General features: G+C 56.1%; 2 protein-coding genes across 6 annotated transcripts; one reads left to right on the top strand and one right to left on the bottom strand.

The window, feature by feature from the left end:
- Positions 1–320: 320 nt before the first annotated feature.
- SLC52A2 (solute carrier family 52 member 2) lies at positions 321–17,836 on the bottom strand. 3 transcript variants are annotated; one of them, XM_072999641.2, is made up of 7 exons: positions 17,711–17,836; positions 11,611–11,767; positions 7,584–7,822; positions 4,881–5,022; positions 2,967–3,834; positions 2,044–2,167; positions 321–1,490 (listed from the first exon to the last, which is right to left on the bottom strand). In XM_072999641.2, exons 4-7 carry the CDS (start codon positions 5,014–5,016, stop codon positions 1,278–1,280), a joined length of 1,341 nt encoding a protein of 446 aa, XP_072855742.2. In that variant the 5' UTR covers positions 5,017–5,022; positions 7,584–7,822; positions 11,611–11,767; positions 17,711–17,836; the 3' UTR covers positions 321–1,277. The 3 variants fall into 3 exon arrangements, with proteins under 3 accessions (XP_072855742.2, XP_072855741.2, XP_020660158.3); XM_072999640.2 differs by lacking the exon at positions 17,711–17,836 and adding an exon at positions 14,339–14,517; XM_020804499.3 differs by lacking the exons at positions 7,584–7,822; positions 11,611–11,767; positions 17,711–17,836 and adding an exon at positions 5,299–7,574.
- On the top strand, positions 14,470–26,616 carry FBXL6 (F-box and leucine rich repeat protein 6). 3 transcript variants are annotated; one of them, XM_072999625.2, is made up of 10 exons: positions 14,470–14,576; positions 18,009–18,610; positions 18,755–18,913; positions 19,081–19,144; positions 19,400–19,531; positions 19,692–19,799; positions 20,950–21,063; positions 21,288–21,519; positions 23,055–23,304; positions 26,137–26,616. In XM_072999625.2, the coding sequence occupies exons 2-10, from the start codon at positions 18,102–18,104 to the stop codon at positions 26,303–26,305; spliced, it is 1,737 nt and encodes a 578-aa protein (XP_072855726.2). In that variant the 5' UTR covers positions 14,470–14,576; positions 18,009–18,101; the 3' UTR covers positions 26,306–26,616. The 3 variants fall into 3 exon arrangements, with proteins under 3 accessions (XP_072855726.2, XP_020660169.3, XP_020660167.3); XM_020804510.3 differs by lacking the exon at positions 14,470–14,576 and adding an exon at positions 17,779–17,902; XM_020804508.3 differs by lacking the exon at positions 14,470–14,576 and having other exon boundaries at positions 17,922–18,610.
- Positions 26,617–26,659: the final 43 nt, after the last annotated feature.

Genomic DNA, 26,659 nt, shown 5'->3' with positions numbered 1-26,659 from the left:
CCATCCCATGAGCAAAATGCAAAAAGCAACCACGGGGCTCCTTGTGTGCAGGGTCAGCTTCTACTTCCGCGACGTGGCTCTCCTGCCACCAGGGCCACTTGGGGGAAGCTTCAAACGTCTGGCCCAGCCCAGGGGTCCGTGAGCAGCAAAGGGTCTGGAAACCTCACCAGGGCTTGTTTCCAGTGGGGGTTTGCCCCTGCAGGCCTGAGCTCCCCCCCCCTCTACACAGGGTCACCTTCAGAGAGATCTGCTGTGACCCCCCTACACTGGAAGCCTCCCCCCCTCCCCAAAGCTGGCAAGCATGAACCTCATAGAGGATACAAAGTCCAAAATAGAAAAATTTATTTCCTTCTGGCCCCTCCAGTCCCAGCTCTGTGGCTTGCTCTGCAGTTGCTGGAAATCCCCAGGCCCTGCTCTTCCCTCCCCGGCTCCCCCCCCCCCGCCAAGGATCTCCTTGGATGCCAGCTCTCCACCCAGCTGAACTTCCAGCTATTCAAAGGGCCTGGAGGGGCTGGAGAAGAGTTGGTCCCAGAGTGAAGAGAACACGCCGCTGCATGAAGGCACATAGGTGGTGGTGGTGGTTGGGGGAGAAATCGGTGGGGTGGAAGCAGCAGCCCGCCCCCCTGAATCCGGCAACAAAGCCCCCCCCTCCCTTCACCTCCCCCAGTTGGGAGCATCCCACGCTTGTGCTGCAGCGGCTAGACAGATTGCTTCTGGAGTGGAAGAAAAGGAAGAGTCACTAAACAAGGCAGCACCCACCCACCCACCTTCCTGGGAGAGACGGCGGCCGTGGGCCTGCAAGGGCTGCCGTGGGGTGCCTGTCTGGGGCTCTAGCCATCCCCTGCTTGCTCAGCCCTTGGGGGGGGGGACACCTTTAGGGCCACAAGTGACTGAAGGGCCTTGGCTCCCTGGGAAAAGGGCCCGCCAAATGTAATCCAAGCCTAAGACAGCAGGAGGAAGATTGCCTAAAGGGGGGGGGGGGGAGGAAGGCAGGCGGCCCCTCGTGGCCTGTCCTGTCCGAGAAGCACAGCCGGGGCACAGCAGGAGCAGCAGGGCAGCACTCCTCGGCCACATCGGTGCCGGGTCCAGGGGAGGCAGCCGGTCCCCCTCGGAGCTAGGAGAGAGTCCGGGAGATCCCCCAGGCAGGCAGGCAGGCGAAGAAGCCCGGCTCAAGGGCTACCAGGGTCGGCTGCAGCTGCACCTGGAGAGGGGCCGAGAGACCTTTGGAAAGCCGGTCCCGGTCCCCAGGGGTCAGGGCCAGCGGGCATTCTTCCAGCTCACGCCGGGCAGTTGTCCACGCAGTCCCTGCCGCTCTGGAAGAGGTGGTAGATGCTGGTGAGGGGGAACATGGACAGGGCCCCCACCAAGGAGCCCGCCTGGATGACGGCCCCACACCAGACCAGGGCGCTGTGGCCGGCCTCGTGCAGCAAGCTTCCGATCACCACTTTCAGGTATGAGAAGAGGCCCATGAACAGGATCCAGGAGACGACCTGCCGAGAGAAGATTCCCCCTTAAGCTGCTAAACGGCCCCGCTCAGGGGGTGGCGGCGGCGCTGCTGGAGGGGGAGGCGGGTGACACAGAACTGGCCCCGGGGTGGGTCAGGGGCCCAGGCCACCATTCGGAAATCTCCGAATGTTCCGAGCTGCCCTCCCGCCTGTCCCCGACGGAAGGGGGTGAGGCCACAGAGCTGGCCGTGCTTCTACTGCCCCGGAATTGGGTCTGCCAAGAACCTGCGACAATGTTGGTTCAGCTGAGAGGCAGAAGGCGAGCGCGGGGGGGGGGGGGAGTTCCTTTCTCCCAATCAACAGAAACCCTGCAACCCACACAGGTGGTCCTGCGGCCGGCGACAGCTTTGCCTCCTTTGCCAGCCGTGGTGGAGGATCCTCCTGACCGGGTGGCCCCCCCTCAGCTCCCGCTGGACCAGAGGCAGCTCCTCCTCTCCAGAGGAAGAGGCAGCCCCCGTCAGGAGGAAGGTGCCACCCCAGCCACCTCTCTGCCCAGGCCATGTAGGCCCTCCTCCCCCGGAGCAGCTGCCCCACTCACCACCAGAGCGACGCCGAGGGACGAGCCCACCAGCGGCGGGCAGGGGCTGAGGGCTGCCAGCACCATCAGGTAGGCCCCAAAGACGCAACCGGCAGCCGAGATGACGCTCAAGCCCAGGGACGACCTGCAGAGAGGAGCAGGAGTTCAGTGGGAGGCGGGAGGCGGCTTGCCCTCCAGCACCACCGAGGGGGAGGTGGGGGTGTGTGTGCTCCCCACTCCAAGCTGTGTGCAAATGCCCCACCCTCACGTCGGTGGCAATCAAGGTGGGCAGTGGGAGCAGAAGGACTGGGGGGGAGGCAAGGGTCAGCAAAGAAAGCATCGCCCCCCCTCCTCCTCCCAGGACAGGAGCCCACCGCGAGCAGGAGATGTGGCTTTTGCCCTCCTTGGAGAGGTTGGCGTGGGAAGACAAGAAGGCCACGCTGGGCTGGAAGGAGGTGCCCACTTTGGCCCTGATCCTGGAGGAGGGCTCTGGATGACGACTCATCCGAGAAGCCTCCTTTCTGCTCCCCTGGCCGAGTCCAGGAGACTGAGCTCTATGGGTTATCCAGACAGGGACTGCCTTGAAGGCGGGACATGGGTTCAAATCCTCCCTGGGCAGCCTGGGGCCGGTTCATCTCTGAGTCTGTCATAGGTCGTAAAGGGGAGTAAAATTAACTCATCAAAGAAGGTGGACGAATGAGGATGAAAAGTGATGCTGGCCACAAAAATACAGTCTACCCCTCCTCCCACCATAGAGAATCCCAGCTGGCCGACCCCTCTTTGGCACTTCAGCGCGATTGCGGGCCCGCCTTTCTGCCGGGACGATGGAAGAGTACCTCCTTCCCCATCTGCCCCTTCCCTCCCCAGTGACCAAGGGGAGGGCAAGAGCAATCATCCCAAGGACAGCTTCCCCCCCCACGCCCTGCCCCCTTCGCTCCCATCACCTGCACAGCAGGAACATGGCGAGGAAGCAGGCCACGGGGTTGGCGATGTTGCTGAGCACCACCGAGAGGTGGTAGGCCATGTCCCCGTAGGGCAGGCAGGAGTAGCTCTGCACGGAGGGCAGGACGCCGTTGGTCAGGGCGTTGGACACCCCCAGCAGAACCAGCAGGAAGAGGTTCTTCCCAGTCCAGAAAGGGGCAGGCGGCTGGGCCGGAGACTCTCCGGGGGCCCTGTCTGCCGTGCCGTGGTCCGAGGTGGGGGTCTCGTCCGTCTGGAGGGGGAAAGACTCCTCGGTCCCCACGCTGTCCTTGGAGCTGGTCTTCTCAGGAGCGCCGCTCCGCCGGTGCCACACCACGAGGGCCAGGAAGGCCAGCGCCGAGACGGCCAGCAGGCCCACCAGCAGCCAGAAGTAGGTGTTGGCCGAGAAGTTCTCCTCCAGGTAGTGGGGCAGGGATCCGTTGCCGCCCTGCGTGTCGTTGAGGCACTCCACCTGCCCCACGCCCTGCCCCAGCGCCAGGACGCAGGGCAGGAGGGCACTCAGCCCTTGCCCGATGAAGAAGGTGCGGATGAAGAGCGGCGGGAACTGGTACATGAAGGGCAGGAAGGAGACGTTGGAGGTGCAGCAGGCCAGGGAGAGGACGAAGGTCAGCACCAGGTAGGCCAGGCTGTGCCGCTCGCCGGCCACCACGGCCGTGTAGTCCCAGAAGAGGGCCAGGAAGAGGGCGGCCACCACGGCCAGGGCCTGGATGGCGTGGATCAGCCACTGCTCCTTCAGCCGCCCGGGGGCAAAGTGGTGGGCCAAGGTGACGCTCACGGGGCCCACGTTCCCTAAGGCGATCAGGACCGACAAGTAGGCAGGGAGGTTCCACCCTAGAGAGAGAGAGAGAGAGAGAGAGAGAGAGAGGAAGGGATGGGGTGTTCAGCTGTTGGCCAGGATGTTTGGCACCTGAGATCCACCCCACCTTTCCCTAAAAAAGCCCCAAAGGCTCAGAAACGAGGAGGCTTTGGCCCTCTGCCGCTCAGCCCAGCTTCTGCCCCCCGCGCCCCCCCCCCAATGGCAGGCCATGTCTTTCCTTTTCATGGCTTGTTCTTCCTTTCCACACAGCGCTGCGTCTCACCAGCCCAGACTGGTGGGAACTCTACAGGAAGCTCCCTGTTCTGCATCGGCCCCGACTCTTTCCTCTGAAACCTCCATTTCAGTTTCTATCACCTCGTATTCATCCTGTAACCTTCAGCAAGGGAACTTGTGGTAGAACCAGTCGTTCTGTCCTGGGGGACTGATTTCCAAGCATGTTCCCTGGGCCTCACGTTGTTTGCCTTTTGCTTTCCTCCACGCATTGCTTTCTTGGCTGCTTCTGACATCTTACCTTCACTGTTGCAATAAATGCTGTGAATTCAGTTCACCTATAAATGGCTTTAGGGCCTTTCTGTCTGGAGCCTCTTAGGATAACCTTCGCCCTTCAGCTTTAGCCTGTAGACCGGATGCCCCCAAGAGGGTGAGGGAGCCTCTACCATCCATTGTGGGCAGCTGGCAGTCATCCAGAGGTTGGGCTCCTACTCCCATCATCCCCTAACCACACTAACACCACTTGGATCACCGCAGGCTGCCCAGTCTTGCTTCTTGCTCAGTTTGTGCTGGGCATTTCCTGAACAGATGTCAGAGGGTGGGGTGCCCCCCGACCATGTTCTCCTGACTCTCTCTTAGTGGCTCTGACCACCTGCTTTGCTCTCCTCTGCACCCCAAAGGAGGCCCATAAATATTTTGCCCCCCCCTCTGTCTCCAGCTCTGGCCTTTTTAAAGCCCAGCAAGCCAGACGGGGGCTCTGTTTGCAAAAAGGGGCTTCTTCCCTTCTTCCTGAGCCGGTTCCCAATCCTGTCTGTCCGTTTCTCGCCCCCCCCCCCCGCCGCCCACTCACCTTCTGGGAGCCTGTTCACCACCACAGGCAGCTCCACCCACAGGGAGTTCACAGAGACCCAAGAGCCCATCCCAAAGAGGGCTACGAGGATGTGGGTGACCACGGCCTGGCTGTTCAGAGAAGGAGAAGACATCATCTTGGTCTGGGGAGAGGAAGCGGGGTGAAGAGGAGAGGGAGAGGGAGAGAAAGGAAACACTTGGTCATATCCATCCCTTCAAGGCGATCCCTTCCTCAACACCTTCTCTTGTCCTCTGCTCCACACCCCCACTGCTTTTACAACTAAGACTGTAAGCTCTCTGGGGCAGAGCCTGCCCTCTTTTGCTTATACTGCAAACAAACCACCCTAGACATTGGTGGCACAGCCTAATTGGTCCTCCTTTGAGCCCCAGGAGAGCAGGAGACCTGCAAAATGCCTCACCCTGCAACAGAAGCCCTTCCTTTGGGGCAGTGACGTAGGCGGGCTCTGCCCGCTGGCCACCACCAGCCACGGGGAAGGAGGTTCCTGGGGGCCAAAACAGGGAGCAGGTAAAGTGCAGCATAGCCAAAGACTGGCAAAAGAGTATTCAAGACACATTATCTACTGGGTTACAACAGATACAAGGAGGGATGGAGCAGTTATCTGAACAAATCAAAGACTTAGGGGCAAATAAGGCAGAAGAGAAGACAATACGCGGAGCTGACAAAACTCTTGAGAGCAAATGCAATTACTTATAAATAGCTGATACCTGAAGGCATCTTTTTTCAATTTCAATGAAAGATACAACATTAATTCAATAATGAAGGCAGAAGATTTTATGCAAAAGCAGGGGAAATGGCTGAGAAGAAAAAGAGAGCAAAAGACAGACAAGAAACAGGAAGAGGAACCATCAAGTGGTTCATCAGGACCAAGCTCAGGAAAAAGGACAGAATCCGAGCCAGAGAACCAAACAAGAAGTACCAAAGGAAAACCTACTAGGGAAACAAGAGGAGCCAAGAGGAGGAAGGAAAAGCTTAATAAAGATGGATCAAATGAGCAAATAAAATAAAATAAAATTCTATCAGTTAATGTAAATGGCCTACATTCACCACAAAAATGTAAAAGAATCAACAACTGCAAAAATTAAAATTAGATATTATATGTCTCCAAGAAAGTCATGTGAAAAAAACCGATCAATACTTATTAGAAAATAAAAGATTAGGAGAATTATTTATAGCAGCAGACTTAAATAAGAAAACGAGAGGCGTGGGAATGTATATACAAAAGGAACCGGACCCAAAATTAGTTTTTGCGTCTGAAGATGCGAGGATACTAATAGTGGAAATCAAAAACGAGGCTAAAAATGTGTTGATTGTGAATATATATGCCCCCAATGAAAACCAAGAAGCGTTTTATAATGATTTTTGAAAAGAAATGGCAAGGAGAGAATATGAGGATTACTGTACTGTATTCTGAAGGACTTTAATGTCATTTTCAATAAAATGATATAAAAGCAGGAGAAAAAAAACACCAACAAGAACATCTTTCCTACAGCTAGCAGAAGAGCTCAATATGGTTGACGCCTGGAAAACCAGATACAGTGGTGCCTTGCTTAACGATTGCCTTGTTAAATGACGAAATCGCTATACAATGACTGTTTTGCGATTGCACAATGATGTTTTAATAGGAAAATCCACTTTGCGATGATTCTTCGCATTATGACGTTTTTAAAACAGCTGATCGGCGGCTTAAAATGGCCGCCTGCTGTGTAAAATGGCTCCCTGCTGTGTTTTTGGACAGATTCCTTGCTTTACAGGCACCGAAAATGGCCACCCCTATGGAGGATCTTCATTGGACGGTGAGTTTTTCAGCCCATTGGAGCGCATTGAATGGGTTTTCAATGCGTTTCAATGGGATTTTTTATTTCACTTAATGAGGATTTCGCTCTACAGAGATTTTGCTGGAACGATTATCCTCGTTAAGCGAGGCACCACAGTACTCAAGTCCAAGCGACTTTAAATTTTATTAGGATAGACATAAAAGCTAGTCAATTATTGATGCATGCTGGGTATCTTCAGGTTGGATGAAAGAAACATTGGAAGCAGACATTTTGCCTAACATTTGCAGAATTTATTTATTTATTTATTCATTTATTTGATTTATACCCTGCCCATCTGGCCTAAAAGACCACTCTAGGTGGATTTATACCGCGCCCATCTTAGTACAATTGGAAATGGGACCTCAATTGTCATAATGGAGACGAAATACAACACTTTAAAAATGATACTTTTACAAAACATGTAAGAGAAGAGATAGACATATTCTTTAAACTTAACACAGTTCCAGAAGCATCAATGGTAACAGTATGGGAAACAAGTAAAACCAGGAAAGGGTTGGCATAAAAATTACAAAAAAGAAAGAGGAAAATACAGGATCCAACAAACGGCTTTATCTGGATCTGAAATATGGACTGGAAAGTAAAGATAAAAGAAGAACTAGCCGGTGGAAAGGAATGGGGAGAGCTGTTAAGGCAGAGAGTCTGGAAAAATGGTTAGATTGTTTACCAATGTGATTTCCCTTTTTAACATAATTAAGTAAGTGGATGTAAGAATCCTCTTTTTACACTTTCCCCACCCTTATGCCTTCCTTCCTTATTCCCTTGTACCCACACCCCAGCCCTTATTGAAAATGAATAAAAACCTTTAAAAAGAAGAAGATGATGATGAAGAACTGCCTCGTGGCCCTACCTTGGGCGAAGACAACCAGCGGGAGATGCTGAAGGAGGAGGACTGACGTCTCGCAGCCTGGGCTAGGCCGGAAGGCGCTCACGGACGCCACTCCTCATCCCTAGACAGGGGACGGCAACGCTTCTCTGTAGGCAAAGACGGGCTGCTGCACACACACGGAGACGGGACCAGGGTTAATCCGCCCTGGCGGTGGCTCGCCCACCCTGGAGGCCTCTGACGTCTGGCTTCGCTGGCAGCCACTAGAGGTTCATTAAACAAGCAAACAAACAAAATACGATCAATGCCCCAGGGGATGCATTGAACGAAGGAACGGCCGCATGCCCAGCAAGGGTTCGGCCACTGGGGTGCGGCTCTCACGTCTCCACTCAAAAAGAAATGAAGGGAACTGACATGACCAAGAATCTGAGCCACTGGGCAGGGGAGGAGGAGGGGAGGGGAAGAGAAAGCAGCCCCTTGGGTGGGGAGGCAGAGGGAAGAGGGAGAGCTAAGCCTCGGAGGGAGAGAGAGGAAAGGGAGGCTGGGGTGAATGCCGGAGGAGGAGGAGAAGGAGGAGGGCTTGGACATTCTGCCAGTACCACACTGAACCAGAGAGGGACGGGGGGACACCCAGGAGTTAAACTGGATGACCATTAGGGGTGGAATACTGGGGATGGGGGGGCAAGGTTACAGGAAAATTAACATCCTGCAACAGGACCAAACACAGCCTGCACTTAAAACAAGGTGTGCGCATCTTGGCTTAAAGCAGAAGCCGGCTCCCGGGCAGCCACCTGCTGCTCCCATGCTTTGTTTTCACTTGGAAATGTGCTTTGCTCAGCCACTGCTCCCCTTGCCACACAGCCGGGGCCAAAACAGGCAGGACAAGGACGCCCCACCGGTCCCTGCTCTGGTTCTACAGGGAGGTCATGGCATTCCAACCCTCCCCAAGCTGGAGGGCGGCTGCCGGGCACAGTGGACGGGGAGATGGTGCGACGGGGTCAATGGTAGCGGCCGGCCGGGGCAAGACTGAGAGCACACCCGAGGCGGAGCGGGGTCTCCCCTGCCTGCTGCCTCGGGACCCTCCTCACTTTGAAGCAGCCCCCCCAGCCGTTGCCCAGAGAACCCCCCCAATGCAATTCCCCATGATGGTCCAGCCACAAAGCCATCCCACCCCTCACAAGTTTCTTTCCAAGAATGTCAAAAGGCCTGAACTTTCGCCTTGGACCATAAGACGGGCGGGTTTCTCCTCGAGTACTACAGAAGCGGCCTGTTCGCCACTGAGATCTTTCCAAAAGGTGGGAGAGAAGGGAATATTAACAAGAAATGCACCCACCCACCCCATTTGCAGTTTTTTTTTTTCCTCCTCAACCGGAAGAGATGCTCGTAAGCCTCCTATCAGGAGCATCCTTTTTGAAAAAGGTAGCCGCGATGGTCCATCTTAGGATGGCAGCAAAATTCAAGGCAAAACGGGACGACAACCCGCACCAGAACAGGAATTTAAAAGGCAAAACGCTGCGGCGCTTGGAAGACAAACAGATGGGAATTCAGGGCAAGCTTCCACAAGGCAAAGCCTACTTCCTGGGACAAGAGGAGAGCCAAAGCTGCCCCCTTTTGCATTAAAACATGTCCCCCCCAAAGGCTTTGTGACCAGCCAGGTAGGGCTCAGAGGCAGAGCATGGACCAAGTTAAGGCGGGCAAAGGGGGCGGCTGGCCTGTGAACGGTTTGTGGCTGCTGCCCCCCCCCCCCCCCCGGTCAGGAGGCGAGCTGCATTCTGGGGAGACTTGGAGGTGAGTCATTTCTGGGGAAGGACCAGAGTCCGCAGAGAGTGACAACTGTTGTAGATACACCCACAAAATGTGACAGGATGCTGGGCTACTACTATGGACGTGACCCCATCGAAAAGACGCACGGAGGAAATGAGAGGCCGGACCACAAGGCCATTCACTTCTGCAAAGCCCTTTTCTAACTGGCCTGAGCGACAGGCCCCCAGAACCCATGCTTCCTTCAAGGTCTCTTGGAACACCGGATTTCCTGGCGGCTATCCTACCTCGGGGGGGGGGAAGCAATTTTTTGAAAGGGCTGTGTAAGAGGAGGACTGGATCAGCCGAGCAGATCTGGACAGATAACGCTTTGGCCAGACACTCATATCCCATTGAACTGGAAGGTTCTGTGCTGAAGGTTCCAGTTTTGCTCATCAGGAAAGGCTGCAAGCAGCTGGAGGTTCTCTCCTGCAAACAAAATCCCACAACCATCCCTGGGGGGGGGGGGTTCAACCTTTACTTCAGCCTGAGTGGGGCAGAGACCATTGCACCTGGGCTGCCAGAAGCCACCTGTGTGAAGAAGCAAAGCCGTTTCCCCAAGCCAGGGGCGGGTCAGCAGCAGGCCAGGCTCAGCGCCTGAGGCCTGCTTCACTGGAACCTCAAGAGTAAGAAGTATATAGGAGCACAGCGGGAATCGGCCTCATCAAAGAATCATGGGGTTGAAAGGGGTCCGTAAGGCCATCAAGTCCAACCCCCTGCTCAGTGCAGGAAGAGAAATCAAAGGAGATCTGCCAGGTGGTTGTCTTTTAGGTTTCTCTCGATGGCCTCCCTCCAGGGTTGGAGCCCTGCTCACCACCTCCCCTTGACGCCATGGGTTCCACAGTCGCACGGCTCTAACAGTTTGGAGGTTTTTCCTTCATATTCAGCCGAAGCGTGGCTTCCTCTAACTTGAGCCCATGGCTGCGTGTCCTGCACTCTGAGATGATGATCGAGAACAGATCCTGCCCCTCCTCTGTAGGGCAGCCTTTCGAGGATTCGAAAAAGGCCACCCGATTATCTCCCCTCTGTCTTCTTTTCTCAAGGGGAAACCCGCCCGTTTCTCTCAGCACGCTGAGGGAGCAGCAGGGGGGGGGTTCCCTTTGCCCAATGATCTTGTTGCCCAGATTGACAACTGGGATTCACCAGGACTGGAGCCAGTTTCCCCCCCCCCCACAGCCCTGGCTAGAGAAGCCACGTGCTGAGCCCGAGACCTTCCGTGTGCCAAACACCCCTGGCGCTACGTCTCCTCCCTTGAGAGAAGGCAGAGAGGATGATGCCGCTTGGCCCAAAGTCATCCACAGGCTTCTTGTCCCATGTGTTTACTCAGCTTCAGAACAGAAGGCCTACATTTCTAGATATTTCACAAATCTTGCCGAGGGCGCTGTGCTGTAAAGACCCGGACATACCGACCAGGCAGCCTGCACAGGGGAAAAAAAACGCTCTCCACGGACTCTGTGCTCAGAGAGAGCAGGAAGCAGTTGGGGACGTTCTTCAGAAGAGGCCCCCGTCTCATCCCTCCCTGCCCTGCTATGTTCAAGCCGGACAAGAAGGGCAGAACCAGCAACAAAACTCTGGGGGAAATGTCCTAACTCTGCAAAAATATGGTGCTTCAACATGTGTGCGTTTTGCAAATTCCTGTTCCTGCTTACAGCTACAAACCTGCTGCCGAAGACGGCCGAGCAACCCTGTCCAAATATCGCGGGGCTGCCCCACGGACACCCCCCAGAGCGTCTGGATGGGCTGCTGAAAGCCAAGCACGAATTCAGCCCTGATCTCGCCAGCCCCTGGCATCCATGAGGGAGGGCCCCTACCAGCCTCCCTTCCCCTGTGGCATTTTTATGACAGAACGGAAACGGCAGGCAGGGCTGATTCACCAGAGAAAGAGCAAGCTTCGGCTTGCTTTTACTTAACGGGGATTATTACAAATTCCAAAAAGGGTGCCATGGCAACGGCTCTCCTAGCCAAAAGCCAGCCCCAGCAAGCCCAGGACCTCCCCTCTTCAGTAGATTTCAAATCCACTGGCGCACACGCAGCAGCCGGGCCAAGAGAGCTGCCTGCTGGGTCAGCTCCTCTGTGCCAGCACTCCGGGAGACAGGAAGACGGGAGCAGACAAAGCTTGGGGCACATTGGGCACGAGGCTGCCTGTTCAGTTCCTGGAACCTCCAGAAAAAAGTAGAGGAAACGCCCCTCCGTGAAGCCCTGGAGAGCCACGGCTTAGAGAGGCAAGCCATTCCTGGTTTTCTTTCCTTACCTCCTGCCAGTCTCACGTGCTGCCACCGCCTCCAGAAGGCCGCAGAGCCAGAAGCATCATCCTGAGGTGGACCACCAGGGAACTGGATGCGAGAGGTCCCACGAGGCCACGGAAATGCCAGGCGTCTTCTGTCGCGAGGAGAGCCTTTCCAAGAACCCTGAAAACACAGATCCGGTCAGCAGCAGAAGCAAAACTCAGCGCGGCCCCATGGGACCGGAAGTGGAGGTGGGGAGGTCTAGGTCCATCTAGGTCCCAGGAAGAAAATCCTGCCTCTGCTCCCTCTCTGGGCGGCGGTCAAACCGAAAGGCCTGCTCTCAGCCAGCTCTTCAAACATCTCTCCATTCCACCCGCTTTCCTCCGTGCCAGGCGGCCGCGGCTCTTCCTCCTGGAAGACTCCCCAGATGCTCAACGGGGCCAACAGACTTTGCTCGGCAGCCCTTCAATGATTAATGGCCGTGTTCAGTGGGAGATGCCTCAAAATGCCTCAAAAGTTGGTTAAGCCTGTTGCCTGGGGGAGGGGGGGAGAAGGATGTGTGCGTGTGTGTGGGGGGGGGAAAGAAAGCAAAAAGTTGGCAGCTGCACCTCAAGGGAGAAGCTGTGCACCATCACATAAAGGGCACGATTTAGGAACACACCTAAGAACAGGAAGCAGAGCGCAGGAGGGGGGCAGGCAGGTGCAAACAATACGTGGAAGTCACAAGGTGTCCCTCCTATGGATCCCTACGGGGGGGATTTTGTTTTGTTTTGTTCCAAGTGGGTTTATATGGAGGGGCGGGCAAGCGCTGAAGTGGCTAAATCTGTGGGGTTATTTTCAGATTGTTCATCTCAACCCCCCCCCCGACAGCCTGTCTGGAATTCAGGGTTCAGCCCAAATGGGCACCCCTTTTGCCCTGAAACGGCTTCTGCTATATTATTACCCATTGAATAAAATGGCAAAAAATGTTCAGCGCAAAAATGGATCAAGCGATGCCCATTTGGGCAAAACCCTGCATTCCGCATTGGCAGTCCTTGTGTGTGTGTGTGTGTGTTCAGGTCTGAGCTGATCCCATTCCATGTCCGGAAAAGGGATCCCGAGGTTACCATGAATAGCCTCGAAAAGCAAAACACAACAACCGGACCGCGCATGAGGACCCATGGGGAAGAAACAAACCCCATAGCATGTTTTTATTAGGAAAAGGATGGAGGGGAAAAAAAACACCCAGCCCTCGCCTGAATCCACAGTGTAGTGACTTTTGAAATCCTAAGAAGAGGATGGTTCAAAAGTCATTCCATTCTTTTTTTTTTAAAGATGGTTACAGAGTTTGGAAGTAGAGACAATGTTCATGGGTGAAACCACACTCTATCCTGCTTATGCCCAAATCAGGGAGGGTGGGATTCCTTTGAAAAACACGCCATCCGAAAGGGCTGCAGGCTGCATAAGAGTCAACCCATGGCATGGATAAGCGGTGGAGAGACGGCAGCCCAAGGCAAGAACTTCTTTGCCCCCCCCCCCCGGGTTTCATCCATTTACGGAACTCATTGCTACCAGCTAACTTTGGCAGCTTTCAGAGGGAGGCAGAGAAATTCAGGAAGGGGGAACATCCATTAGCCATGAGGATTAGTGGAACCTCCAGCTTCAGGGGCAGTGTGTCCCCAAATATAGTGCAACGCAGGGAAAGGCAGCCGAGAGAGAAAGAGATGATTCTCACTCACAGCCCTCCTTCTGAAATCCCCGGCTGGCCAGCGAGTGCCAAACAAACAAGGGCTGCTGCTGGAGGAGGGGGATCCCTTTTTTGGGGGGGCCGCGGGGGGAAAGGCTCCCCTTACATCCTCGTCCGCTTTCTTATCAGGGGCCCGCCGGGAGTCTGCCAGGCAGTAACTAACGCTGTCCCGACGTAACCCTGCTCGGTGCCCTGACCTCCTTCCTTCCTTCCTTCCTTCGTTCCCCGGCCCTGGACTCTGTCCTTCCTCGGGAGGAAAGGGCCGCCGCCCCCCCCCCCCCGCCGGAGATGACTCGCCACTTTCCCACGAACGTGGGAGAGGAGGAAGGAGGACGCGCGTCGAGCGGGCACGTGTGGAGTGCGCAGAGTCTCTTTCCTGGGACTGGGCTGGCGAGGGTCTCCTTCCCCGGGGATGCCTGCAAGCCGGGCCCCCAAGGCGGCCTTCCCCCCCCCCCGCTGTGAGCCACACACCACCCCCGCCCGTGAAGACGGATGATGGGGGGGGCGGGAGAGAGACACCTCTGGCTGGCCGGCCCTGGGCGCCCGCCTCCCTCCCTCCCTCCCTCCCTCCCAAAAAGCCGGTCCAGGCGGAGAGTTCAGGCGGTGTCTCGCCCCCCCTTTTTTTTGCGATGACAGCTCCCCCCTCCCTCCCCTCCCCGGTAGTCGTGCTTTTCCTCCCCTCCCCCCGCTACAGGTAAGGGGCCACCTGCTTCCCCCCCCCCGGCAGGACCCCCCCGCCCGATCGGAGCCGTGCCTGGAGGGGGTGGGAGAGAGAAAGACTGGCCTTCCTCGCCCGGGTGGGGGGGGGAGGTCCGCCTGGACCGGGGGCGAGAAGGGTGGGGGAGACGTGGCCCCCCCATACCGAGCCTTGGGAGGCTCAAAGGACCGGGGGGGGGGAATCCGGCCGCAAACACGCCGAGTAGGGTGGGGTGGATCGCACTCCCCTCCCTCCCTCCCTCCCCCCCCGAGAGCAAGGTCTTCCAGCCTCTCCCCCCCCCAAAAAAAGACACAAAACCCCCGACACTCACGCAGCGCCCGGTCTCGGCCAAGGACACGCGCCGCTCGCTCGCCCCCGCCGGGAGGGGGAGGGGAGGGCCGAGGGGGGGGCGGGCCGCGCGGGGGGGGGGGCGGCGACAAGCCCGGGCAAAGCAAGCCCCGCCCCAGAGAGGGAGGGAGAGAGGGAGGGAGGGCAGGCGCTCGCTCTCCTCCTCCTCCTCCTCCTCCTCCTCTTGGTGGCGGCGGCCGGAAGGCGAGGGAGGCGGGCAGGTGAGCGGGGGGGGGGAAACGTCGGGGGGGGGGGAGAGGGAGAGGGAGGGGAGGGAGAGAGACAGCCAGCGCCGCGTGTGCCCGTGTGCGTGTGTGCGCGTGCAAGGGCTCCCGCCTCCCACAATGCCCCGCGAGCACAGCAAGCCCCCCCCTCTGCCCTGCGCTCGGCCGGCTCTTGCCTCCCCCCCCAAATTCCAAAGCGCCCCCCCTCCACACTGGCTGCCTCGCAAGGATCACCCCATCCTCTCCTTCCCCCCCCCCGCCGGGCAGGGGGCGGCCTTGCTCCCCCCGAGCCCCCCCCCAGCAGCCCCGGCCTGAGCGACTTCCTCTCCATGGGGGGGGTTTTCCCCCTTCACTGACTGCCAGCCTCCCTTCCTGGGGGACCCCTGCTCTCCGCCCCCCCCACTCTCCTGGAAGCCCCGACTGCTGGGCCCGATCCTCCCTCCGGGCTTGGCCTTTCCCTTTCTCAACCACCCCCCCCAACAGAAGCCTGGGGACGAGTGGGTGAGGGGTTTGCCCCTTCCCTTCCCTCACAGGGTGGCACCGCCTGCCGAGAAAGCCTTGGCCCCCTCCTCCCCAGGAGACCCACCCCCTGTGTGTGTGTTCCCCCCCCCCGCACACCCACACACTTTGCCACCCCAGCTTCTGACCCAGCAGGTTTCCCAGGTGGGCCTTTGGGCACCTGGTCCCCCCTCCTCTCCCCTCCCCCCCCGCTCCTCCTCCAGCCCCACCCCTTAAAATATTAATATTTTAATTTTTTTTATAACATAAAGGGTGACAAAGGAAAAGGGGAGTTGGGATTTGTAAGGGAGAGGGGAAATGATGACATACTAATGTCCAATCTACACCTATTGCCGTATCAAATTTGAAATCCTTCTATTTACTCTTTTCTGCCTTGTATGTAAAGTTCTCATTTCAACATATATATTCAGCTACTACCAGTTGATTCTGTCCACTTGTTAAATAGATCCCATCTTTCTGTTGCCTTTTGTAGGGGATAGTCCTTCATGACTTCTGATAAAATGTCCATTTCTGCTATTTCCCGTATCTTTTCAATAAGAGCTTCTTGTTCCGGCACTGCCGTACTTTTCCAATTTCTAGCATACATAATTCTGGCTGCTGTAATAATATATATAACTATATGTTCCTTTGACTTATCTGTGTTATCGGGTATCATGCTTAATAGAAACAATTCTGGGGTTATGTTGTAACATACACTCTTTTCCAGTATTGTTCCGCTACTTCACATGACCACCACATATGATAATAACTTCCCACTTGTGATTCACATTTCCAACACTTATTTGATACATCTGTATACATCTTTGACAGTTTTTCCGGGGTCATGTGCCACCTATAGAACATCTTATATATATTCTCTTTAAAATTTACCGATCTTGTGAGCTTTATGTTATTTTGCCATATTTTCAGCCATTGATCAATATCAGTGTTGTGCCCTATATTTTGTGCCCACTTAATCATAGGTTCTTTAACCATTTCCTCTTGCATTTGAATTTCCAACATATAATTATACATTTTCTTAACAATTTGTTCTTTTGAACCCAATAACAATTTATCAAAGTTAATTTGTTCGAAGTAGAAACCCTCTATTTTATCTTTTGTATATCTAGATTCTAGCTGAATTCTAGGCCACCAGTCTAAATAAACATTCTGCGACTCTAATTCCTCTTTAGACCTTAATTCACCATCCTTTTTAAATAGATCTTGATCTCTTAGAAGATTTGCTTTTGTCATAAGATTGGGTTGTGTAAAGGCTTCTATCGGTGACACCCATGCAGGTGTTTTGTAATAAACTTGTTGTGTAATCTTTCTCCACATTCCCAGTAAAGCTTTCCTTATCGTATGTGAATTAAATTTTTTTTGTTCTTTGTCCTTTTCAAGACAGGCCTGCCTGAGCCTGCACTGCAGGGATGCTGGTGGCATTCCCCCTCCCTCCCTCCGTCTCCCCCTTACAAAAGACATGGGGGGGGCCCTTCTTGGGTCCAGGGGCGGAAGCAGCCCTGAGTGGCAGAGGCATTGGCAGCAAAGGGGACGGATGGACAGACATCCAGCCAGGTTGCCCTGACAGGTGCTCCGCTGCCGTGGCGCAGGTGCAAGAGAGAGAGAGAGAGAATGAATGGTGACCGGCTGGGGCTGGCCGTGCAACCGGTTTCTAGCTGCATGGCGCCTCAAGCCATGCTGATGCCCAGCCCTGGGCTTTTACTTGAGACAGACCAGGAGCCCCATCCAGGCCAGCCCCCCTGGAGCCCCTCCTCCCACCCAAAAGCACTGGGCCCCTTGCCCTAGGGGGCCGAGGTCAGTGTCCTGGTGACCCCGGCCAGCGGCCCCTTTGGCAAACCCCTCTCTCTCCTCTCCTGGGTGGGTGCCCATAAGGATTGCAAAGGATCCAGGCAGAGGCAGGTCTGCGCGGCAAGAGGATCGGGCCTTGGGATAGGAAACACACACACACACACACACACCCCAGCCCTCTTTGCTCCTCAGCAAGGGTTCCCAGCCTTAGGTGACCCAGCTGTTCTCAAACTACAACTCCCAGAAACCCCGGCCAGCACAGCTTGGTGGTGAAGGCTTCTGGGAATTGCAGTCTCTGGGATGCTCCAATGGGGAGCCTGAAGACGAGCTGCTGAGGTCGGTCAGTCGGACGAGGGACATCCTTCTGCCTAAAGGCGATGAGCGTTTCGAGGGACATCCTTCTGCCTAAAGGCGATGAGCGTTTTGGCTGCCAGCATATTATTTCTGCAGGGCGGGGTGGGCTGGGGGCTGAGCCAGAGGCGAAGGAAGTAGAAAGGAGGAACAAAAGAGGGCCACGATAATGGGTGATGGCCCAGCATGCAGGTTCCTGCAGTCCCCCCCCTTACAACCTCTCCTACCTGCTAATCCTAATTCATCGCCTGGGTTGGGATATTTGAAAGGGATCACGTGAGAGATGTGATACCTGAACGCAGTCAGAATCACTAAAAATTGCCAAGTCATCCTTACAGCTGCAACTCTGTTTAGCCGTAAATTAATATTTTTTAGCAACCTGATTGGCACCGTGGCTTAAGAAAATACAGCAGTGAATAGTACTGAGATTCCCTGCGTTAAATAAACAATTTTATTAACGATCATTAACTTACAGTGCCTTGATAGGGGCGACGTATGCTTCCCTCCTCTTTGAAGCGGAGAAGTTATTTCTAATTAAAGTGAGGACCTTCCTCCGTCTGTCATTTTCCTCTTCCTCTTTCTGTTTCTATTCCCTTTTCCTTTTTATGTTGTCTCTTTCAGACCGAAAGCTGACGGGGCAAAGGCAGTTTCATGACTTGATCTTTGTAAGAGAGCGCGGACCCTTTTTTTGGTCTTTTTTTTTTGCTTTAAATAAAAGGAGCTGTCTCTATATATCCTTCATGACACCACACCGCCTCTTGCTTCTTCCAGGAGGATTCACAAGAACCCGAAAAACCCACAACAACCAGGATTCACAAGGCCGTCCCCTTCTGACCCGCTGTAAATGGTAAAAAGGCGAAGAAGATGGACGAGGAGCCTGGAGGCAGTGGGGTGTTCGTGGCCTCTTCTCCCCGGAAGAGGAAGAGAGAGAGCCGTGGGACGGCAGGGCCTGGCAGCCCTCTCCCAAAGAAGCAGAAGAAAGCCCACAAACCCCCCCGGAGAGAAGCCCCACACTATTTTGTGCACGAGACGGACAACGATATGCTGCTGATCATCTCCAACGTGGGCGAGATCGAAGACCGGCCAGCTCAGAAAGGGCCCAAAAAGAGGCGGAAGCGGAAGCCGCCGCCCCGGGAGAAGGTCCCGAAGAAGAAGCCGGCCACCCTGCGGGTGGGGAAACCGAGGAAAGGAGCGCCTTCGGCAGACCAGCGAGTGACTTCCGGAGTTCTGGACAAAGGCGACCGGTCCCTCATGCTCCGGACCACGGCAGCTCCCGCCGGGCGTTCCTGGGGTGAGAAACTCCCGGTCGAAATCCTGGTCCAAATCTTCCAGTTGGTTGTCGCCTCCGAAGGTTCGGTGCCCTTCCTCTGCAGGTAAACGGCGGCCGCGGCCAGCAGCAGAAAGGTCGGGAAGGTGGTGTTGGATCATCCTGAGCGGTCCCTGTTTCACCTGGGCTCCCACCTGACCCTTGGCCCTGTGTAGATGACCCGTTCTTGACTGCCCCTTCTTGTCTCTAGGGTGGCCAGGGTGTGCCGGCTCTGGTATGGAGCAGCTTCCAACCCGGTGCTTTGGCAGAACGTGACCGTCGGCTGCTGCTGGGTCACACCGGGCAAAAAAATGCCCCCTGCCGTGGAGAAGAGGGTCCTGGGCACCCTGGAGTGGCTGGCGGGCAACAGGTGAGGAGGGTGGTTGCCTCTGCCCTCTGGCAGGCTTGCACCCCTTTCTTCTGGGCGCCAGCTGGTGTTGGGGGGAGCTACACGGCCTCCCCCCATTCTCCCCTGGAGGGCAGAGGGGCAAAGGCCCAGAGGGAGAAGCCACCAGGTGCCTCTTCGGTTCCTTGCAGGTTTTCCCACCTCCGAGATTTTGCTCTCTGCCACTGGAAGAGCCACGTCCCTTTTGTCCTGAAGGTGAGTGAGGCTGGCACGTTGTTTGATCTCCCCCTGGTGCAGGCCTGGGCTCTGCTCGTTTTGCCTTCCGACCGCTTGTGGAAACTTGGATGGCAGAAATGGACAGGAGGGTGCCAACGAGCCCACAGCCGGCAGCTTTGCTCCAGCTTTTGACAGCGCGCCGGAGCGTGCCCTTCTTTTGCCTCAAGGTGCCGAGCCGCTGGGCACCAGAAGCCCCGTGGTTTTGGCTGGCCCTCACTTCCCTCTCCTCCTCAGGCCCTTGCCGACTCCTGCCCTCTTCTTGCGTCTCTTAAGCTCTCCCACTGCAGTGGGGTCACCAGCGAGTCTCTGGGGGCGGTGGCTGGATCCTGTCCACAGCTGCAGAGTCTGAACCTGCAGAACTCTCAGGTGAGCTCAATGAAGGAGGGGGGTTCGGGGCGAGAGGGCTGGGGCCGTCTCCGCCGGCCCGCCTGGACCGGCAGCCAAGGGGGCTCTCTTGCTGAGGCTTCCCCGTGGGGCCGGCGCAGAGCCGACGGCATCATGTGGGTCCCGTCTTCTGTGTCTCCAGATGGACTCTTCGGCCGTACTCAGGTTCCTGAAAGCTGCAGGCTCGCGAATCCGTCGCCTGTGGCTGACCTACAGCAACCGAATGAGCGCCATTATTGCTGAGCTTGCGGTAAACGTACCTGGAACCTTTTGGGTGGGCTGGCCTGTCCCAGGACGGTTTATACCTGTCCTGTTGGGCTTCCGGACGAGGAGTGAGCCTGCTTGAAAGGGCAGCTTGGAAGCGCCCCAAGCGGTCGTGGCACCTCCAGAGCACAGCGCATTGAACTGACGAAAGCAACCTCCCGAGCACGATCACCGGGTTGAGCCGGTGGAATCGCTGAATTGCCCGTAGCTTCGGTTCTCCGTCTGGGAAATGGGAACGAGAGTAAGGGCAGAGGGGAGGGCCGGCGCTCCTTATGTTTGGAAGGCTGTATAAATCAAAAATGGTGACATTCTCAACTGCTGCTGATGGGTGGCCGCTCCGTGAGGTCTGCGCCGCTCTGGGATCGTGACTGGCGTACGTATTCCCGCTTGCTCAGCCTGAGGAAACTGGAGGCCCGCCCCATGCGCGCCGTCCTGCCTCCTTAAAGCTGCAAGCATCGTGCTGTTTCCACTCAAATGGGGCAAGACGGGGAGTTGGCGTCGGTGCCGTCGTCCGCTTCCTCCCATAGCAGAGTAGAGGGGTCCCGGGAGTCCAGAAGGGGGGGGACGGCTCCAAAACCTTGGCTTTTCAAGAGCAGCCCCGGGATTCTGTCCCTGTGCCAGCCATCAGCAGGTGTCCCCAGCTAGGGCTCACGGCTCCCGCTGTGAAGCTCCTGGCAGAGGGTGGCAATAGGCTGATGATGACCTCGTAGAAGCTGTTGCTGCTGCAGAATAACGCTGGTCCATAGAGGGTTCCGTGAGGGCATACTGTATGTCTATTTCGCAACTGCTTTGTATCCTGTGCGAAGTGTTTGTGGGGGGGGGTGAGCTAGCCCCGCCAGACCTGTTGTCGCTTCCGGGATCCTCCTGCGCATGATGGAGGGCCGTGTTCCTGGAGAGAACCACTTTTGCTCTCTAAGGAGGCCACCGGGGGCTCCAAGGGTCAGGGGGTGCCTCTGCAAGTCACAAAGGCTCAGCATCAGACGGTTGCCCTCCCCGTGCAGGAGGTTGACGGACCCGGGAGCCGAGGGGGGTGGGAATGAGCGCCCTCCGCTTCCTCCTCTGCCCGTACAGCCTGCTTTCAAGGGAGGGCCGGCTTTCGCAACTGGTGCCCGTCTAACCCTGCTGTTGCTTTCCAGGGCGGCGGCTGCCCGGGACTGGAGCTCCTGGAGGTGAACACGGAGATCAAGCAGAGCAGCCAGCCCTTCCAGCTGCCCATCGAACAGCTCCAAGCCGCCTGCCCGCAGCTTCAGGTGCTCACGGCTCCCTGGAAGGGCCTCCCTTGAGCGAACTCGCCCGGTGGCTCCAGAGCCGCAGGCAGAGCCCTCCTCTCCCCTTCCCGGGTGACTGGGCACACGGAGGATTGTGGACTGAGGGTCACTGGGGGGGTGGGGGGAGAGGGCTTTGTGGTTTCCAGGCCATAGGAGGGACTTGCTGATTAATTCAGCGGCTTTTTTCCTTCTGCGCTTCCTTCCAGGTGCTGCGGCTGCTCAACGTCACCTGTTACGTGAAGCCCGCCGCTGGCTCGGCCCCACCGCCCCCAGGCTTTCCGCAGCTGGAAGAGCTGTGCCTGGCCACCACCGCCTTTTCCTTTGTGGACAACAACATGCTGGAGCGGATCCTGTGCGCCTCAAGCCGGCTCCGTGTCCTGGACTTGCGTGGCTGCTTCCGCGTGACCCCCAAAGGCTTGGAGCTGCTGCCGTGCTCAGGTGGGATGTGCGGGGTCCCAGTCCCGGGCTTTTTCCAGGCCATTTTCTGATGGGGGGGTGTTTTGCTCCCATCGGTCAAGCTCAGAGGTAGGCCTGTGATCTCGGGCCTGTTTCTGACCCCCACCGTGGATGAACCCGGGTTGAAAGGCCTCTGTATTAAGGACAAAAGGCGCCGCGTCGCGCGGTGTGGGAGGCCGTTCCATACACCACCGAACTGTGGGTGAGGGAGGAGGATCCCTCTCAAAGGGGTGGGCTGAGGGGGGGGTGGGGAGCCAGGGCACTCACACCTCACCCTCTGTGGGGCTTACTTCTGAGGAGCTGCTGCTTCTGCCGCTTTCCCTCAGTCAGGGAGGGTTGCCACTGGCCTCAAGAGCCCAGCCAGAGGGCGGAGGTGTTTGGGTGTTCGGCCCGCAGGGAAGCAGGCTCTCGGACGGTTGTCTGTGTCGGATCGTGGGGTGTGTGTGTGTGCCAGGGGCCTTCACCCCTCGGTTCATTTTCCCCTGCCCTTTGCGTAAGGGTGGGGCTGGATTTGGTTTGGGGGAAGGAGCAGCGGAAATGGGGGGGGGGAAGAGGTGTCAGTCCCTTAAGAGCTGTAGGTGAGGCCATCTTACTGGTTAAACACCCCCCTCCCCAGCAGTGACTCCTAATGAAGGAAGGAGGAGGAAAGGAATGAAAGGCCCTTGCCCTCCATTGGGGTCGAGACCACCTGGAGCGCCTGTCATGAGAAACGAGGCAAAAACCGTGCCCAGTGGCTGAAGGGAACTTGAGCCAAGGATGTGGAGAGCGCCCAAGAGAGGGGGGGGTGCGGACTTTCCCCCTCCCCAGGACTTGGAGCCCAGAAGGGAGGGTTTGGGGCGGCTGCAGAGAGAGAGAGAGAGAGAGAGAGGAGGAGGAGGTGGGGCTCTCTGGATATTGAGGGGCCATGCTTTGGGCTTTGGCAGGGAAGGCTTTGGGGTCTGCCCAGGAAGGAGATCCAGTGGGAAAGGGGGCTGGTGGAGTTTGGAACTGCGGTATTGGAGTCTGGAAAGGGGGGGAGAGAAAGTAAGAGTGTGTGTGTGTGTGTGTGTGTGTGTGTGTAATTCTGGAATGTTGGTGGGGGTAGGCAGAAGATAATGGGCCCTCCTAAGAACTGGCTGGTGGAGTTACTTGCTAGATATTGCATTTCATTCCCTCCTTCCCCCGCACCAATACCTTCAGATCATCATCATCACCATCCTCACCCGTTGAGGGCGGTGATCCTCCACTGGGCCTCCTTGGCAGGGGCTGGACTTAATGCTCCACAGGATCCCCTCTGGCTCTGTAGTTCCGGATGATGTGGATGATTACGACCTTTAGTGGAACGCCCTGGGTTTCTGCTGGGGAAAGAGTCCGGCCTCCCAGCCAGTTTGAGTTTGACCGCCCTGCGTGAAGGGGGTGACCCCCCTCCCCCTCCAGGAGAGCCCTCCTTCCTTCTGTGGTCTTTAGGGAGTTGGTTCTGCACTGTTGTTTTTGGGTGAGAAGACCCCCCCTCACCCCACCCCTTGTGGCACCCCCAGACTTGGAGCAGCTCTACCTGGGCCTCTACGGCAGCATCAGCCACCTTCGCCTGCCCCTGGAAGGGAGCCCCCTCATCACCTGGAAGTGGGACCACAGCCTGCGGGAGCTGGAGCTGGCCGGCCAGAGCTTCAGCGAGCAGGACCTGGATCGGGCCATGGCGGCCTTCGCCCGGCAGGAGAGGGCCGGAGGGGAGCCCGCCCTGCACTCCCTCAATCTCACGGGCACCAAGATCACCCTCCGGACGGTCAGGTGAGCTGGCGGTGGGCTTCCAGAGATCGCCTGTGGTCTCCCCTTCCCCCCCCTCCCCAGTCATTTGGGCTCAGCCGCTTGCTTTTGTTTTTTAAATCTTGTGAGATAAAGCGGGGAGGGGGTTCAATCATACACAGGCCCTCTGAGCCCCTTGGAGGACATAATTATATATTTATTATATTTTCATGCTGCCTTTCCGTTAAAGTGGGACAGGTTCCAACCACAGACTGTGTTAGCCCCATGTGCACGCACGCCCATGTGCAAATGTGGCCTGTAGCATCACTGACGTCCACCCCCTTAAGAAACAACAAATTAAAGTGTTACTCAGGAAACCCCCTTTTACCGTTCGGAGTGTGCGTCTTTGCAATTCTCTAGCAACCCTGTCTCCACCCTGCAAATATTGTAATTTCTTTTTAAAATGGGCATTAGAAGATGTGAAGAGCTGTTTTCAACGTTTTGCAAAGAAAAGAAACCCCTCTATTTTAAAGGCATGTTTTGGATCAAGTTGGGTGTGTAGACATTTTTCCCGTCCTTCCAGGGGAAAAGTGTGCCAGGAAGCTTGCAGACCACCTTATCATCTTGGGGTTGCTTTTTCATGTGGTGCAGAGCCTCCTCTGTGTCCCCAGGCTGATCTTGAAAACACCCGTTCTCTTTTGATCCCTGTACTGCTCACTCTTCAAAGGAAGAACTTCCCTGTGCTTTTAACAGCGCCCGTCTAAAGCAAAAATAAAACAAAGTGCACACGAAAATAATTGACAGGTTTGTCACCCCAAAGACCCATAAGAAAATTAAAAGGCCTTTTCTTTGCACCAAAAAGGCATGAATTCACACCAGGCAGGAGAGCCCTGGGGCCGAGAGGGTTCTTACAGCTACGCCTCTCCCTGCGGATTGTCAGCCGTGTGAGAAATGCTCACACCCTTGTTACTTAAATGTACAGCCTTTCCGACGCGCCTAAACTGATCCCAGGAAGTCCCGCCTCTGTTTACATCCCCTCTTTTCCTAGATCCGTGGCCCTTATTTACTTCTTTCCTTATTTGGTATAGGTTCCCTTTTCCTAACCTCCCTGCGGTCATTCTAACTGACCCATTAAGTTCCTTCCTTCTTACTTAGGCCTTACTCCCTCCCTCTTCTTGTCAGTACAATAAGGGTACCTCCCTTAATTGTTCTTTCCTCTTACAATTTCTCATGACTTCTCTAAATTCCTTGTGTCGACTAAATAACAAACAGAGAGTATGTACTGTACTGATTATTTTCCCGTGACCATTTACTCAGTCATCCTGTCCTTACAGGGACTTGCAAAACCAGCACCGACTCCTCTATTTCTCTCCGCCGTATGTAGGCAGATGCTATGGATTTCTTTTTCTTTCTTTCTTTTATTTAATGGCTGCATTTACATCCTGCCCATCGAGGGGCAAGCCACTACTCTGGGCAGTTTACCGTCCTGTAAACACATCCCTCCCGCCCCACCACAACCATCAAGCATAAGGAACAATTCCCACAAATGCCGCCATGATGACAGCTGTAAAACTACTGTAGGGCTTAAGAAGAAATAAGAGTGAAAGGGGAGTTCAGCAGGTCTTCCGCAAAGGGGGGGGAGAGGAGGGGATGGGCCCTTAAAGGCCTCTTTAAAAAGCACGGCGTCCACGTGCTTGTGACACGGAAGGAATGGAAGGGCCCCTGACGTCTGTCTCCCGGGGGGGAGTGCTCCAGAGCCTCGCAGCCGCCCTTGAGAGAGGCCCGCTCCCTGGTTGTTGTCTTTCGGGGCCTCTGTTTCGGAGGAGCCACCCGCAGCGAGGAAGCCTGAGAAGAACGGGTGGCTCGGGGGTAAGAGTTTAAGGAGGGGCCCTCCGACAGGTATCGAGACCCTGCAGTTTGGGGATTTATACGTCCCTGTGAACCCTTCGAATTTCGCAGGGAAGCACACAGGGAGCCCGCGGAGGCAAGCCAGGCTCAGGGAAATAGGATCCCATTTCAACGCCCCCCCCCCCACGGCAGCTTTCATGTCACTTTCAAAGATGCCCCCCCCCCCCCGTGTAGGGAGCGTTCGAGTAGCCGATCGGTGAGATCGCCACCAACACCTGAACGACAGTTTGGGCTGTGTTGGGTCTCTGGTGGAGAAGGGCTAGGGCCGAGATCACATGGAAGTTGCTTCCCTGCGTAGGATGCTGGCCAGGCTAGGCTGTGCCGCGCCTGAGAAGAGCTAGCTGTGTCAAACCGTTCAGCTCCTGATGCTTGCGTGTAATGCCTTGTGGCCTTCGCGTCAGGTGCTGCTGAATTCCCGCCCCTTTCTTTGGGTGTGGTCATCCACAAGGCAGGTTTTTCAAAGCCAGTGGTTCCCAACTTTTGGTCTCCAGAGGTTGTTGGACTACAACTCCCAGAAATCCTGGCCAACACAGCTCGCAGTGAAGACTTCTGGGAGTTTGAGTTCAAGAACATCTGGGGAACCATTGCCCTCAGCCAGTGGTCCCCAACCTTGGGCGACCCCAGTGTTCTTAGACTGCAGATCCCAGAAGCCTTCACCACCCGCTGTGCTGGCTGGGGTTTCTGGGAATTACAGTCCAAGAACACCGGGGTCACCCAAGGTTGGGAAGCAGAGCGCTAAACCCTGAGTTGGTCATGACCGTAGGCAACAGGGAGAAGCACAGCCAGGCGGAAGCTTTAGGTGCTGAACGCAGTATAATCCTGTGTCGCTGACTTTCTTCTGCTCATCCTCCAGGCTGGCAAGGCTGGGAACGGAGCGCACCTGGGGGGGGGGCACTGGGGGTACGGTGCCTGCTGAAACGAAACTGATCTTCCTCCCTCTCTTTCTCCCTCCCTCCCGATCCCACAAAGCACCCTGATCGCTAGCTGCCCCTCGCTCAACTACCTCAACCTGTCGTCCTGTCGCCATCTGCCGCGGGGCATGAAGAAAGTGTACCGTGGTTCCGAGGAGATCCGCCAGTGTTTGCACCAGCTTTTGACCAGCGTGGAAGAGTCAGGGGGGCTGGGAGAGATCACATAGCCATCACGGCCTCTCTTGATCCTGCCACACCAGCCTAGCCACACTTCAGGTTTCTGTAGCAGCTGCCCGTTCCTGGATGCGGTCCTTGCTGCGTTGCCCGGACGGTGGCCCCTCTGCCCCCAGGCCAGGGGATGCTGCAACCCGACTGAGCCAGCAGGGAGGCAGACGCTCCCTGCACGGCTGATTGGGGAACATTTCTGAAGGCTATATTCCCCCCCTTCTCTTTCTCTTTCTCTTTTCCTTTTTATTTTTGTTGTCTTTTGCACTGTTTGAAGATGCCAATTTATCAGAATAAAAGGGTTTTTTTTTCCGATTTTCACAGTGTTTCTTTTTCTGGGTCTAGGTACCGAGGGA

This window comes from Pogona vitticeps, chromosome 4 (genome assembly GCF_051106095.1).
Source record: "Pogona vitticeps strain Pit_001003342236 chromosome 4, PviZW2.1, whole genome shotgun sequence".
NCBI classification, from domain to species: Eukaryota; Metazoa; Chordata; class Lepidosauria; order Squamata; family Agamidae; genus Pogona; species Pogona vitticeps.
This window is presented reverse-complemented; position numbering and strand designations above follow the sequence as displayed.